The sequence below is a fragment of the Cyprinodon variegatus genome, unplaced genomic scaffold (assembly GCF_000732505.1).
Source record: "Cyprinodon variegatus isolate N-32 unplaced genomic scaffold, C_variegatus-1.0 Scaffold453, whole genome shotgun sequence".
In the NCBI taxonomy this organism is placed as follows: Eukaryota; Metazoa; Chordata; class Actinopteri; order Cyprinodontiformes; family Cyprinodontidae; genus Cyprinodon; species Cyprinodon variegatus.
The window spans coordinates 644,600-659,755 of record NW_015150906.1 but is presented as its reverse complement, the minus strand read 5'-3'; the positions used below and the strand labels follow the sequence as shown (position 1 = coordinate 659,755).

The 15,156-nt window shown below is 40.9% G+C and overlaps 2 protein-coding genes across 2 annotated transcripts in view; one reads left to right on the top strand and one right to left on the bottom strand.

The window, feature by feature from the left end:
- Positions 1-2,930, top strand: part of LOC107093927 (septin-5-like) — a 17,600-nt gene extending 14,670 nt beyond the window's left edge. The window contains exon 2 of the mRNA XM_015389276.1: positions 2,751-2,930. Within this exon, the coding sequence (XP_015244762.1) occupies positions 2,751-2,930 (180 nt within the window). The remainder of the gene's footprint in view (positions 1-2,750) is intronic.
- Positions 2,931-6,337: 3,407 nt separating this feature from the next.
- On the bottom strand, positions 6,338-10,406 carry LOC107093926. The gene is made up of 3 exons (XM_015389275.1): positions 8,832-10,406; positions 6,503-6,685; positions 6,338-6,343 (listed from the first exon to the last, which is right to left on the bottom strand). Exons 1-3 carry the CDS (start codon positions 10,404-10,406, stop codon positions 6,338-6,340), a joined length of 1,764 nt encoding a protein of 587 aa, XP_015244761.1.
- Between the last annotated feature and the right edge of the window lie 4,750 nt (positions 10,407-15,156).

Genomic DNA, 15,156 nt, shown 5'->3' with positions numbered 1-15,156 from the left:
GACTTGCTGTGGATCCATCAAAGACCATTCTGTTCCTCCTTTGTTTCAGACAGTCAGTTTGAGTCCCTAGGAACACCAGTCCAACGGTCATCACCGGGCAGCAAAACCACTTTGGTTTTTCCATCTTCACCAGTCCGTCCAAGGAAGCACCCACTAACCAGGACTCTAAAGGACAGGGTTAGGTTGATTTCTTCACCAGCGTTGAGATGATTGGTCCTAAAAAAACAAACCCCTTTGAAGCTGGACTTCGCCACAGATCCCTACCTTAGTTGTGGGGTCACTGTGAAGGTAACTGGGCTTCTCGCTGAGGAAAGTCTTTAATCAGCTTACAATGACTCTGGTGGATTCAAGTCTCTCTTTCCTGGATCTCTTCACAGTGGTGGGGGTTGCTAGTTGCACAATGTAGGGTCCTTCCCACCTCGGAGCTGCCCAATTTTTCCTTTTGATGATTTAAATCAGCACTCGGTCTCCAGGCTTCAGGCCTTCCTGTGGTGAAACAAAAGGAGCTCCGGGCAGATTACATGTTCTTTGAACAGTTCTGTATCTGAATAGCTTCAGAATTCCATTAGTTAATGGGTCAATATCATCTTGTACTTTTTCTGCCCAAAAAGGTAGAACAAAAGGTCTCCCATTCACTATTTCAAAAGGGGTCAAACCATCAGATGTTGGAAAAATCCTCATGAGTAATTTTACCAAGTGCAAACACTCTGGCCATGTCTTTCCTGTTTCTGCCATGAATTTTCTCAATCTATTTTTAATTTCTCCATTAATTCTCTCCACTAATCCTGCACTATGTGGATGGTAGGAGCAGTGATGTTTCAAAGTTATGTTTAAATGTTTGGACATTAGTGATACCACTTTATTCACAAAATGTGTTCCATTAGCTCTTTGTAAGCTTTTTTGGATTACCATGCTCAGGTATGATATGTTTACACAACGCTTTTGCTACTGTCAGCGCATTGGCATATTTTGTGAAAACAATTTCTACCCATTTAGAAAAAATGTTCACTAAGACTAGGCAGTACTTGTTCTGTCCACTTGGGGTCAGCTCAATGTAGTCCATACTAATTACTTCCAACTACACAATATAATAAAGAGAAAAAAATAAGAATATGGGGCAACTAATGTTTCCATAGGTCCCTTTAACCCTTATAGTAAGACACTACAGGTTCAAGCTTATCACCATGAGTCTGTAACAATGCAGAGGTTAAACAGAGGTCAAACAGGCAATTGTTTGGATAACAGTGAGATAAGCTCTGTTCTAAGCTCTGTGTAGTCATTCTGTTTCCTGAGCCAGGTGAATTGTGTCTGACATGGCATTAGTGTGTCATAAATTAGGCTTAAAAGAAGCTGAGTTCTTTCTGCAAAATGTGGAATCTAAGTTCTATAGTAATTGCACAATTCCAAAAAATACATTATTTGTCTTGTAGTTACTGGCTTATGCTCACTTGCTATTGGAGTTTTTCACTCTCCCTGTATCTTTTTACCTTCTTGTAAAATAATATGTCCCAAATAACAGACTTGTTTCTACACCCAATACATTTTTTTTTTACTGGCTTTATACCTTCCTCTGCTTCAGCCGATTGTGTTTTATCTGCAGTCTGTATTGCGATTTAAGAACTATTTGAACTGATTCTATAGTTGTCAATAGTCCTACATCAATTTTTTCTGTAGACCACAAAGCATTTAAAATGTCTTTTAAATCATTTTCATCAGATTGTGATAGCAAAGAATGCTGAGTTATTTTATCTCATGCTAAATCTTGGACCCAAGCTTCTGCATTGAACAGAATTTTATAAGGCTGTTTCCATAGTTCTGTGTTAGGGCTATAGAGCCAGCCTGGTTTGTGCGGTGCGGACATAGATAGAGTCTCTCCACTGTGCTTCACTGGTCTTAAACAATGACAAATGATGTACCCATGATAATCGGTACATTCCTTACATCTGTGTAGAAAACATAACAGTAACTGCCGCTAACAAACCCCCATCTGTGTACATAATTTGTGTAGCCATTATAGTAATGTCTTGTTTCAGAAACTGTTTTGCAAACTTTTCATCTGGGGTTAAGCACATATTCATAGTGGTCTACTGTTCAACTAACAGAGTTTCATCCTGTGGATCTGACAATGTGCTCCTAGAATAGTGCATATAAACACAAGAAGATTTTGGTAAAATGCTATTTACATGTTCCACACATTCAGCCTTCATGCCCCCCTGTTTGGGAAAAATTGCTTAATTTTCCCATCAATTCCCATCCTAACAGATTAATAGGGTGAGTTGGTGATACCACCACAAAAACACAGAAACTTGCAATCTTTTTCCTGTTTGAAGGTTTTCTATTTCTAAAGGTATTCCATTTGACCATTTGCTGATTTTACAAAAATTAGCATTTTAGATGGTTTTAGTCCTACATTATCTTTAATGCAAATTTTACAGGCTCCTGAATCACATATAAGTCTAACTGCTTGTCTAATAATTGTTAAAACTATTCATGTTTTTTCCTTTAATGCATTTAATATCTCCCATGCTTCATACTGTCATGATCATAGGGCTGATGGTTTGGTTTTTTTCCTTTGCTCCTTGCTCCCCTGTCTAATTGGTTCTGCGGCTGATTATCGCCGATCATTTTCACCTCGTTCCTCTACTATTTAAGTTGTGTGTTTGCCTCCCATCAGCGGCAGGTTATTTGTGTGTTTTGGTGAGACCTTTCCGAGCAATCTTCAGTCTGTCTGTTTCCCTGATTATGACCAGTTTTCTGCCCTGAGGAGCTCGAGTTTTGCCCCGCCCCTGTCTGCTCTGTTTGTCGTATCTGTTCTTGGATTCTACCGGCTTCTGAACCTGCTCGGCGTCTGCTGCTCGCTCTCTAGGAACTCTGGGGGCATCGCCCACCGCAACTGCTGTCAAAGCTCCACGAGCGGACTTGAACTTTGAATCAGGTCAGTGACTTTGCTCCAAGTCGTATTCAGCTCCTCATCCAGTCACTGACCTGTATTCTCCCATTTCTGTAGAGATCCGCCCCGCAGCAGACGAGCAGCCCCGCGCACCTGTTTTGTTAAATAAACGCTTTGAACTTTCCCACTGCCTATCTCGCCTTGAATTCTGGGTCCAATATTCTGAGTTCATTACACATACACATCTACTATTTTAATGGCTCCACCATTTGCTCAAACACCTATTCACACTCAGATGAAGAACTGCCCCTGTGGACTCTTTCTTCCTGGTCTGCTTTTACTGGTTTGGGCTTAAAACCCTCTTCAAATTCTAGGACCGCCCCTGCATCCTTGATGCCTTTTGAAATTTCCCGTTTTTGTTAGTGCAACAATCTCTGCAGTTTACACAGAATATGATGATTTTAAGGCAGCACTGCAAAAGTTTTGTAAAACAACTAATTTCTTTCTGGAAACTGACTCATCCACGTACAAATTTTTATAACCCCTCCTATGGTTCATCTTTTCCCCTGGGTGGTTAGATCCAGGTAGTAAAATGTTTTTGGGGATGAGCCTGAATGTATCACATGTGTGTCAGCTGCTTTTAACTTTGGAGTCCTGATAATGGATTCCTGACTTTTTACCCATGACTGAACTATCAGTCACTAGGTGGATTTGAGTCTTTTTGTTTTTAGTTTCCCAATCCTGAGCATGCAAAGCATACTCCATCAATGTGTTAAAATTTGCAGTTTTCCATCCAACCAAATGTTTTTCCAAATGACCTTTAATTTCTGGATGGAGATTTAGTAAGAACGGGAGGTTTTCTCCACAGACGTTGGGCTGCCTCACAGACCGCATTAACCTGTCTTTCTAGGTCCCCATGCCCCGGAGGCAAAATTTCAGCTGGATTTGTCATGATGCGCAGGTTTACTAGCCCATATGCAGAACTTACAGGCAGAGAGGCAGGGGAAAGTCCAATATTTTATTGGATTCGGTTGACAGGTTGACAGACTTACAGGTTTGCAGATTCAGACAGGCATGGTGGCACAGCAAACACAAAAATCCGGCTCAGAGGAGAGCTCTCACTCAGCTTATATAGAGAGAGCTTCCTTAATCAGCAGATGGAAAACAGCTGTCCATGCTGAGCCCAAGCTCCCCAGGCATGGATCAAAGATGCCCTCTGGTGGGCAAAGCCTGAATCCTAACAAGATTTCCTCCATTCCCAGTATATTGTTTTCTCACTTGAGCCCAATTATGGCCCAAACTACACTTCATAGCCTTTTCTATGTTTAACTTGCACAATCCATTTATTTAACCTCTCTAATTTTTTTATTCCCTGTATGTAGCTTGCATGACTAAAATAATTTTCTGGTGGGTTATTTATTTATTATTGTTTTGGTTACGAACCTAATAGTTTTGGAGACCATGCAGGCGCATTAGGAAGGCCATCAGATGGATCAATGCTGCAGTCACTGATTCACCTGACATACTCCCCCGCTGCTGCAGATTCAAGCTGTCTCCCTCTAAACTGTGTTTCATTAGCTTTTGGACGCACAAACAACTTAAAAAGCCCACAAACATAACTTTAAAGACACATAACATTAAAAGACACATAACATTAAAAGAGGGAAAAACACAAAATTAGATCTATGTATTTAGGTTTTCATCGAATCTACTTTGTGCATGTATCATACCTACACCTCGCCATTTGGAGCTCATCTATTTATTTATCTATTTCTTTCTTTATGTATTTATCTATTTTTGCTACTTCCACACACCATTTCATACTTTTACTTCCACTCCACATGGACCCAGTATTCAAGGAGAGACAGTCAGTAGGAAAGTTCAAAACATTTATTAAATAAATAAAACAAAACAAAAGCGGAGCTGTGGCTCACGGACACTGCAGGCGGGGGGGCGGGGCACCGCCCAATCTCAGACACTCTAGTAGAGAAACACAGGTAAGTGACCACGAGATAATGATATAAGATTAACTGTGTTGTTCACTTACCTGGTTAAACAGTCCAGACCCCGAGTGTCCCCAGTGCTGCAGTCCCTGAGGTGAGGCTGGAAGCCGATCCTGGTGAGGGATCCAGAACAGACAGGAACAGGCAGAATCCAGAGCAGGCAGGAACAGAAACAGGTGGCAGGATCCAGACTTTCAGGCATCCACAGGCTTCCAGGAGGGTTCAGAGTCTGACTGGGACCAGAAGCATGACCAGGTGGTCATGCACAAGAGCAGACAGGATCAGGTGCAGACAGGCAGGCTCAGTGGAAGAGGGTAGCCGAGACAGGACGTAGGAATCGGAACTTGAAGCAAGACTTTAAACTGGTCTCCTCCCTGGAGCCAGGCTTACTTTGATAAAAACTGAACCTCCCCCCATAATGAGCCAAAAACCCAGAAGACTCTGCGGGGGAGGAACAGTGGACGATCAGGAGACGAGACAAACACTAAAACCCTCTTTCCACTGGCTGCTAGGATCCAGGACATGAACCATGACAAAAAACTAAACAGACAGACTAACAAAAAGACAAGTAATGATCTGGCACTGAATGCTCAGGCTGAACTGAATATAAACCAGAGGAAACAGGTGAGGGGAATAAATTATAATTGAGGCAGGGAAGGAAGAGGGCAGGTGAGAGGAATTACTAATTAGGGAGGAGCAAACAGGCCAGATCATGACACACTCCTACAATATTTTAAATTACTTGGATCAATCTGACACAAACTTTTCATCCCTTTTATGATCTTCTCTATACTCTTTCCTGAACCCATCCTTTTTAATTATTTAATCTCCCTGGCTCTCTTTAGTTATTTTATTCTTTAGTTCTTTTATTTTATTATTTTGGAATAGAGGTGTCCGTCAAACCCATATTTTTTTTAAAACCATATATTCAAGCCTTTATTTTTTGTTGGATCCTGCGCTTCTACAAACTTCTAATCGTAGATTCTAAATTATCTCTAATTTTACTTTGACCTTTACGCATTTTAAAGAATTTAGTCCAGTACAAACACTTAGGGTATTCTACGCACTGGATGTTTATTCAACAGGACAGTACCCAAAAACTGTTGTGGTAATTTCTGCTTCTACCTTTTCAGGTGAGAAATTCTTGCCTCTGCATCCACAAGAGCTATACTGTATTAATTCCTGCTGTTTTAGTATGAAACAACGGAACCTAAAGGTTCGTTTGTTTCTTCACACACTCCCACACAGTCACATTTTTGAAGGCCTATTCTAATAATAATTTTTTTTAACCAATATACCTAATGCTATGCGTACACTTTGGAGTCCCATACTCCGCACGCGCAGGCCCCGGAGTCCCCAAACTCCTCGCTTAGCGGATACCCAGACCCCAGATCTGTCAACAAATATCCCTGCTGCGGCAGCTGCAAACCTTACTTAGCTGTGTTCATATCTAAAAGAACACAGAGGGTCCCAGACCCAAACGCACAGAATACCGATCCCAGATCTATCACACCAAAAACCCTGTTTGTCAAATATTCTTGCGACTACAACCAGTTATAGCTTTCACATGGTCCCAGACCAACTTTTGATCAAAAGCTTTCAGGCCTACCCTTTCGCTGCGCAGATTCAGTCCTCTGGGAGTCGTTACCAGGATGCCCAGGGCATGGTTGGACCAACCTATTGGCCCCATCCGGCGAAGGGGGGGACGGCTGTCGACAGTTTCTTGGCCTTGGTCCCACACGGTCCTGGACAACTGGATCTTGACTCCCAGGTTTCGGCACCAATATGTTAGCTTAAAAAAATTGTGAGTTCATATTGGACAAAAAATGAATCTGACACACCAAGGGATTTTCAAACACAGCTTCCTGCAGGAGGAGAAAGGCTGCCTGCTCACATTTCAGCACCTTTTCTCACTGCTCCCTTCACAGTAGAGCCTTTAACAGATCACAACAGGATGGGGGTGGGTCTTAAGACAGAATGACCCTGTAATGACAAATCAGCTTGAGGCAGGTCATAAGACAGAATGACCCTGTAATGACCTTCTGTCTTTAATGTTTCATATGTACACACACTAACTATCTTCCATAAACCTAACAACAATATAGATGCATTTATAATGGTAGTAATTATAAAAGAAAATTGAGTGTTGTCTAATGAGTGTGCATTTTCACTCATCAGGGATCTTAGTCCAGAAAAGTGCAGTTCAAGAGAAAAGGTACTGCGCAGAACCCTCAAGCTCCCAGGCCTTTAGTAGAGACCCAAGCTAGGTGGAAAAAGAGAGACCGCTCGTGGTCAGTGAGGAAGGTTTGTTTTTTTTTTCATTCAAATTATGATGTTAAAGAAATAAGACTTGTTGCTGCTGTCCCCATTCTTAGTTTTAATAACTGTATGACTAAATTAATTGTATTCAAATCAAATCCAAACATATTTTAATCTGATTAATAATATTGGTTGCATTGTGTTTTACTTAAATGAGCAGGTGCACAAGAAACTCAGCTGGAGTCAATCATAGATTTTTTAAAAGCCAAAGTTTAATTTATTTTGACTACAGACGAAGTTGTACAGCACTACCCATTCTGCAGGAGAGTCATAAGAATGGAACATTTATCTTCTCATGACATGTACAATAGGTGAAGTATAGTAAGCACCACAATCTAATAACTGGTATGTGAAACATTATGCAAGCAGAATATTACCACAAAGGCTCTCTGAGTGTCTGTTGATTCAGGTGTGTATCTTATGTAATAAGGCAAGGCAGGTTTATTTATAAACTGAATTTCAGTTGCAAGACAATTTAAAGTGCTGTATATGCGGAAAAAAAACAACAAAAAAACGTTTATTGGAGTAGAATAGATGCAGCACAAATAAATGAAATAAAATGGGGGCATTCAAAATTTTTATATAAATAGAAAACATAAAATGATTAAGAAAAACGAATAAAAATAAGACTGAAAACTTAACTAATAACACTCTTAAACAACATATATTTTTATCTCAATTTAAAGCAACTGCACTTTTATGAGCTTCTTAAGTTTAGTATGAGTTTATTATGGATTTTTGCATAAGAACTTAATGCTGATTCTTCATATTCAGATCTGGTTCAGGGTATGCAGAGCAGTTTAGAGCCAGAAGACTTGTATCTAGTGCATGACTTAAATACATTTAAACAGTAGAAATTTAAAAGGGTCAATTCTAATATCACAATTTTTTGCCTAATTAAGGCATAATGATGTGTGTAGTGACTATTTGTACACAACTCACATTAAAAAATAAAAAAACTTAAGACTTAAAGGTGATCAAAGCAAAAGGTGAGTTTAACTCAAATAGTTACCTGATGGACTGGCTTACGGAAGTCCAAAGAGAGATCAAAAAAGTCTAAATCCAGTTCTTCGCTTGCTTTATTCTCCTTTCAGAAAAACAGGTTACAGGCTTTACAGGATTAATCTATTGCTCTCACTCTGATTTCTGCACCCTTTCTTTGATTGATTGACTGAGACTGAGAACTGTGACTGAAAACTGATTAAAAAAAACATTTGACCACCCACGTGCATAATGAGCTGCCTGAAACCTACCTATTTATACTGTAAATAACAAATCGAACTAAATAATCTAAATTCTAATATTTTACTGAAAATGGTGAAACAGCTCCTACACTGTGTTCTAGTTTAGTATGAAGAAATTAGACCATAGAAAAAGGAATATAAAGAAGTTTGAAACTGTTAACATCTTAACCTTTGTTTACAGTAAATTAAATAGTCTATATTCTATATATCATTTTTATATCTAAATTATAGTGATGAATATTTGCAACACATTATTTTGTTGTATTGTCTCTGAGTGCTAATTGAAAGATACATACATCATGATAGCTCCAATGGAGAAAATTAAATAAAACCTACTCCTTAAACTTAAAGAGCTTCCATAAACATTGTCATAACTCTCTGTCTTGGGGTTTGACCCTCCATTTCTTTCTCCATTCTGATCTTCAGCTCCTTTAGTATTTGGACCTTCCCTTTTTCTCTCCTATCATTCATCTTCTCAATCAGGTAGTCCAGGTGTTTAAAAGTGTAACCTGAGTTACCATTAAGGGCGATCTGATCCAGTTTGATAACATGATTGTAGGCCTCATCCAGCAGTGATGACCACTCTGCTTTTAGTTTGCTGTTTTCCGTCTCCATGTTTTCCAAAAGACTTGACTTGGTCTCAAATTCAGCTTTATTTTTTTCATATTTCTCCTTCATATCATCCAGAGTCTTCTGAACTTTCTTGGTCTTTATTACATATCTCCAGTTTTCTTTCTTATGATCTGATGCAGGACACTTCTTGGTACAAACTGTGCAGTACCCCCTCTTCATGACCTTGCAGTGTCCTGGTTTCCTGGCCATTGTGCATCCTGGATAGTGACAGTTCTCCTCACAGACAGAACAGGTGACGGCTCCTTCATAAAACACCAAACCCCACTTTCCTCCTTTGATCGTTTCTATTTCTTTGTAGGCCTCATCAACTTCTATAGTAAAGTTCTTGTTCTCCTTCATCTCTTCTTCATGTTTAATATACTCTGCTTCTATCTGTATGATTAATCTCTGCTTCAGTTCAGCCAGCTTGATTCTCTCCTGCAGGTTCTGGATGCAGGCCTCCAGTCTGATCCGTTCATTCAGAACCTCTATGGTTGTTTTCAGAGGCTGAGGTTTGTTTTTTTTCAGAAAGTCTCTTAAACGACCCATTTCTTCATTAGTAAAGTCCCAGAAGTATTTCGAACTCTGCCGATCTTTCTCTGTTCTGTTTCTCTGTTTGATCTGTTGATTATTAAACATGAAGAGAGCAGGCTGATTCATCTCATCTCTGGAACATTTAATTTCTGCATCTTTCAGAGCTTGAAAGACATTTTCTGGTGCTGATTTTCCATCAGAATGAGTGATAAGCACCACAATATTTTTCTCCAGGTCTTTTCCAAACAAAGACATCACTGAATTGAAGATGTACATCAGTCGGTCACTCAGCCGATTTTCACTGGCCTTCATCACCAGACCCACTGCATTGATCTCATGAACTCCATCTTCTGATCGGAACAAGTCAAACAATCTTCTGCTGACAGAGATATCTTCTTCAAATCCTCTGGTGCTTCCAAATCCAGGAGTATCGATGATGGTCAGAGAGAACGGCAGACTTTGACCTTCAAAACCGAAAATCTGATAGACGATCACATCTGATGTCTGACTTTGTGATTGACTTCTTCCCTCCTCCTTTTCTACGATCTGAAACCATACTTTATCCTCAAACTTCACTCCTACAGCATAGTTGAACAGAGCGTTGATCATGGTGGACTTTCCTGCTCCTGTTTCACCAACTAGTAAGATGGTTTTATTGCTCTTTTTCTCATCTTTCTCACCAACCGTCACTCTGGTCAAAGTTCCAATCATTTCTTCCTTTGATATCAGCTGGTAGATGGAAGGAGGTCCACGATGGATTTGAAAACTTTCTGATATCAAAGCCTCCTGATTTGATGAATTCATTTCAATCCTGTAAAAAAAGGGAAAACTTATTTATTTGGGGGTTTATTTTCCATTTGTTCTTCCTATGAATTACTAAAGGAACTTCAATTAAGCATTGTAACAAACAGAGTTGTTATGGGGGGAGTGCCATGGGTATTTTTAAGAGTAGATACGCACCCAAAAAAATTGCCATTTTAATATATATTTACATCTTTACACTGATGTCCTCACCTCCAAGCAAGCTGCTCTCACTGCACTGTGGCCTCCGTATGCTAGTATTAATTAACCAGATATTAGAAATGAAAAAAAAAAAACTCTTAACAAGGGGATACAACCCTCTCCTCCACAAGGTGAATCCCAAAAGAGGTTACAGTATTCACCCTCCTCCGGCTCAACATGGTTTCCCAGACCTAATTGCAAGTCATCAGTATCCACCTGAATAATCCCCTCAACATCATCAGGAGCCTGAGGTATGCCATTACCCACTTCACCACCATTACTCACTGAAGGTGTTGACCCATCGGGGCCCGGGTAAGGTGCATAGCTTGTCACTGCTGCACGGGTATACACATATTCATCGTCCTCAGAGTCTGACTCACTACCAGCAGCCCCCACTCCTTCGGATTGAGTTCGACACTGCTGTCGTGTCCGCTCCACACTGTGGACTATTTCCATGGCCTCATCAGACCCTTCGGGTAACCTTACAAGAGAGCCTACTGATAATAGGTGGTCTCGGTGCAGAGTTTTCACCACCCCTGTGCCCTTCTCGGGTTTCACTCTTTAGACAGGAAGGTTTGGCAACTTTTCTTGAACTACATAGGGCACAGAGTTCCATTTATCCTTCAGTTTTTGTTTGCCAGTGCCTCCAAAAGCACGGACAAGTACTCTGTCACCTACGTCTTACAAGTGGGAGCGAACTCTCCAGATGTTGAATTGTTGCATTGGTGACTCTTGTTGGCTGCCTGCACAGCCAGTTCATAAGCAACTTGCATGTCTTTCTTAATTGTCTCCACATATCTCTTTTCAGACTTTTCCTCTTCTCCTTCCTGCAAAGTACTGAAACATAGGTCCACTGGGAGGCTTGCTTTCCCTCCAAACATAAGGAAGTACGGGGAGTAGCCAGTGGCATCACTTTTGGTGCAATTATAAGCATGCACCATAGCGGCAATTTGCTGACTCCAACACCTCTTCTTCACTGGGTCCAGTGTGCCCAACATAGACAACAAGGTCCGGTTAAAACGTCTGGGCTGTGGGTCACCTTGAGGGTGATAGGGCATCATTCTTGATTTTTTGATAGCACCGTAAGCAGTTCCTTGATTAGCTTACTCTCAAACCTGCAGCCCTGATCTGAGTGGATTCGGGCAGGAAGTCCATAATGGACAAATTATTTTTCCAGCAAGACTTTAGCCACTGTTGGGGCTTTCTGATCTCTCGTGGGATAAGCCTGAGCATATTGGGTATAATGCTCTGTTACAACCAAAACAATTGTAATACCACGAGAATCAGGCTCCGTCGACAAGAAGTCAGTACACTAAATCAAGTGGGCCCTTACTGGTCATTTGGTGGAGAGGAGCGGTTCGGTGGGGCTGGGATTTGTGCGCTACACATCTCCTGCAGTTATATATGTAACTGGCAATGTCCGCTGCCATCCTGGGCCAATAAAATCTCTCTCTGCTTAGCTCAATAGTCCGCTCCATGCCCAAATGGTCCCCATCATCACGGGGTGAAACTGCTTTGGGAGGACAAGCTGGAGTATCTCTCTCCCTAACCTCTTACAAATGGTTCTCTTGCAGTAATAAGTGAACCTCAGCATCATCACGTAAGGGGACATAAGGGTGCCGACCCCGTGACAAGGCTTGTTTCATCTGACTAATGACCAAATCTTAATCTCAAGCTAACTGTACGTCGTTTACACTCAGCTGTTCCAATGACTTAGCACTAACCCAAGTAGGGTGTACATAAGCATGGGGGGATGCAGTAGATGGTGGTATTCACCCTTCTTCCTCTGCACCCTCTTCGTCGGCCCCTTCTTCTTTTCTTGACACCAGGTCTGCATCAATGTTCTCACGTCCTGGTCTGTACTGAGTTCCAATATTGTAAGTGGCCAAGGCTGCTAACCACCTGTGCCCACAAGCATTCAGCTTGGCAGAGGACAACACGTAGGTTAAAGGATTGTTGTCAGTTCTAACGGTAAATTGGGCTCCGTAGGGATAGTCATGAAATTTGTCGACTACCGCCCACTTCAACGCTAAAAATTCCAACTGGTGGACTGGGTAGTTTCTCTTTGAGGCACTGAGTTTCCTGCTGGCGAAAGCTACAGGGCGTAATCCCTCAGGGTACTCTTGATTTAGCACGGCCCCTAATTCATCAAAACTTGTATCCACATGTAATATGTAGGGCTTACTGGGGTGGGCCAAGGCAAGCACTGGAGCATTCGTCAGGCAGTTCCTTATCTTTATGAAAGCCTCAGTACACTCAGCAGGCCATCAATCCCCATAAGGCTCAGAGCTATTTAAATAGGGTTGGTCTTGGGTGGACTTTGGTGGGCGCCCTCTCTAAGTAGGGGTATAGCCTCTGGTCAAGTCAGTAAGTGGACGAACTATGGCAGAGTATTTGGCAATAAAACGCCTATAATAGCCGCAAAAGCCCAAGAAGGACTGCAAAGTCTTGAGGTCGACCTCATCTTTTACGTAAGCGCTGTCATACGCCTCGTTTTCTGCCTCTTCTTAGTCATGAATTCCCATTACAGGGCGCACAGAAGTCCACCATTAATCACAAAAATCACACACAAGCAGCAGAGCATGCACCCGGGGGGCCAGAAGAGCAGCGCCCAGGCGCTGTGTTAAATGGCTTTTAGATTCAAATTTTTTTTATTTAATTTTTTTTTTTTTACATGGAGGTGACATGAAGTCCAGCCCTCCTTCTATTTACTCACTTAAGAGAGAGATTGAATTTATTTAGTTGTTTTCTTCATAAACAGTTTGTTGTTATGATTATTATTCAGTGGAAATGTCAAAGAATAATAAAACGATTTTAGGTCATATAACACTAAACAAATGTAGTTGTAATTATAGCAAATTAAAGTGAAGAAAACTTCTAAAAGTATTTTCTTCCACATTGTGTAGCATTGTCTGTGGGCCCCCAGAGGTGATCGTTGGCTAGAAGCTAATGTTGTCTGGGGAGCTATGAAATAGAAAAATATGGGAATCACTGCTTTGTACTGTAGAAAAGTTAAGCTGTTTCTCTTACGTAACAGGATAAGTTATAAAGGTTTAAAGTGACATTCAGAAACTCACTGTACCTCTGTTGTAGTGCTTTTCTGGTTCCTTGATCCATTCTACTGTATATTTCCTCCAGTTCCTGCAAGTTTTCTTCCCTTTTCCCTTGCCCCTTCATCTTCTTGATAAGGTAGTCCAAAATTACATAAGTGGATGTGGAATCATCTCTCTTAACTAACTCATAAAGTTTCATGAAAAGCTTGTATGCTTCCTTTATCAGTCGTCTCTTCTCTACCTTCAGTTCTATTTCCTCTGTTTCAAGTCTTTTAGAAAGCTTCTTCTCTCCTCCTCCCTGTTTCTGTTCATAATATTTTTTTAATTCTTCTTTACTCTTCAGGTCTTTCTTGGTCCTGATCACATATTGGTAGTTTCTTTTCCAATGTTCTCCTGCAGAACACTTGTTGGTACATGAAGTACATTCTCGATTTATCATCACCTCACAATGTTGAGCATCTAGGACAGTCATACAGCCAGGATAGTGACAGTTCTCCTGACAGCGCACACAGCAGACGGCTGTTTCAAAACCACATCTCTTATCTGTAAGAGGCTCCGTATGTTTGTAGGTATGTGGAATACTTAACTTTAGCTTCTTATCATTTTTCCTCTTCTGTTTGTTGTTACAAAGAGCCTCTTGAGTCATTCTAACATCTCTCAGTTTTAACTCATTAAACTTGATTCTGTCCTGCAAGTTTTGGATGCAGGCCGTCAGTCTGATCTGCTCTTTCTGTGCTTTCAACATGACCTTCTTCTGCTGAGGTGAAGATTTTCCCAGAAAGGCTGTGAGCTGTTTCATTCCTCTTTCTGTTACTCTCCAGGCATTTGCTATTGTTAATTCTGAATCTTCTGTTCTTTTTTCATCCTGGCAGTTATCAAACTGGAAATAAACTGTCTGATTTTTTTCATTTTTGGCACATTTGATGTTTGCAGCTTCAAGAGCCTGAAGAATCTTTTTAGGTTGTTTTCCATTTGAGTTTGTCAGGAGAGCTATGATGTTTTTCTCCACATCTTTTCCAAACTGGGACAAAATGAAATCATAGATGTTCTTCAGTTGGTCACTGACTACATTACCTCCCTCCTCAATGACCAGACCTACTGCATGAACTTCATGGATTCCATCATCTGATTGGAATAATTCCAGTAATTGTTGTTTCAACCCAGCATCTCCATATCCATGAGTATCAATGACGGTCAGAGCGAATGGCAGAGTTTGAACCTCAGAATCATATATCTGATAGACGACCACATCTGATGTCCGATTTCCTGTCTGACTTCTGTCCTCTTTCTCCTCAACTATCTGAAACCAGATCTCATCCTCAAATTTTACACCCACAGCGTAGTTGAACAAAGCATTGACTAGATTAGATTTTCCAGCTCCCGTTTCACCAATGAGCACAATGGTTCTTAGTTTGTTTTCATTTTTTTCTCCAACAGTTACTTTGGTCAGAGATTTAATCTTCTCTTTCTTTGTTTTCGGCTGATAGATCTTAGGAGGA

Bases quoted from the DNA above. Each gene is read 5' to 3' on its own strand.
- LOC107093926 (XM_015389275.1), bottom strand. From the start codon at position 10,406: ATGAATTCATCAAATCAGGAGGCTTTGATATCAGAAAGTTTTCAAATC. The intron at 6,686-8,831 runs GTTATGACAATG...AATTTTTTTAAG, and splicing joins GTCAAACCCCAAGACAGAGA to CTAACATATTGGTGCCGAAA.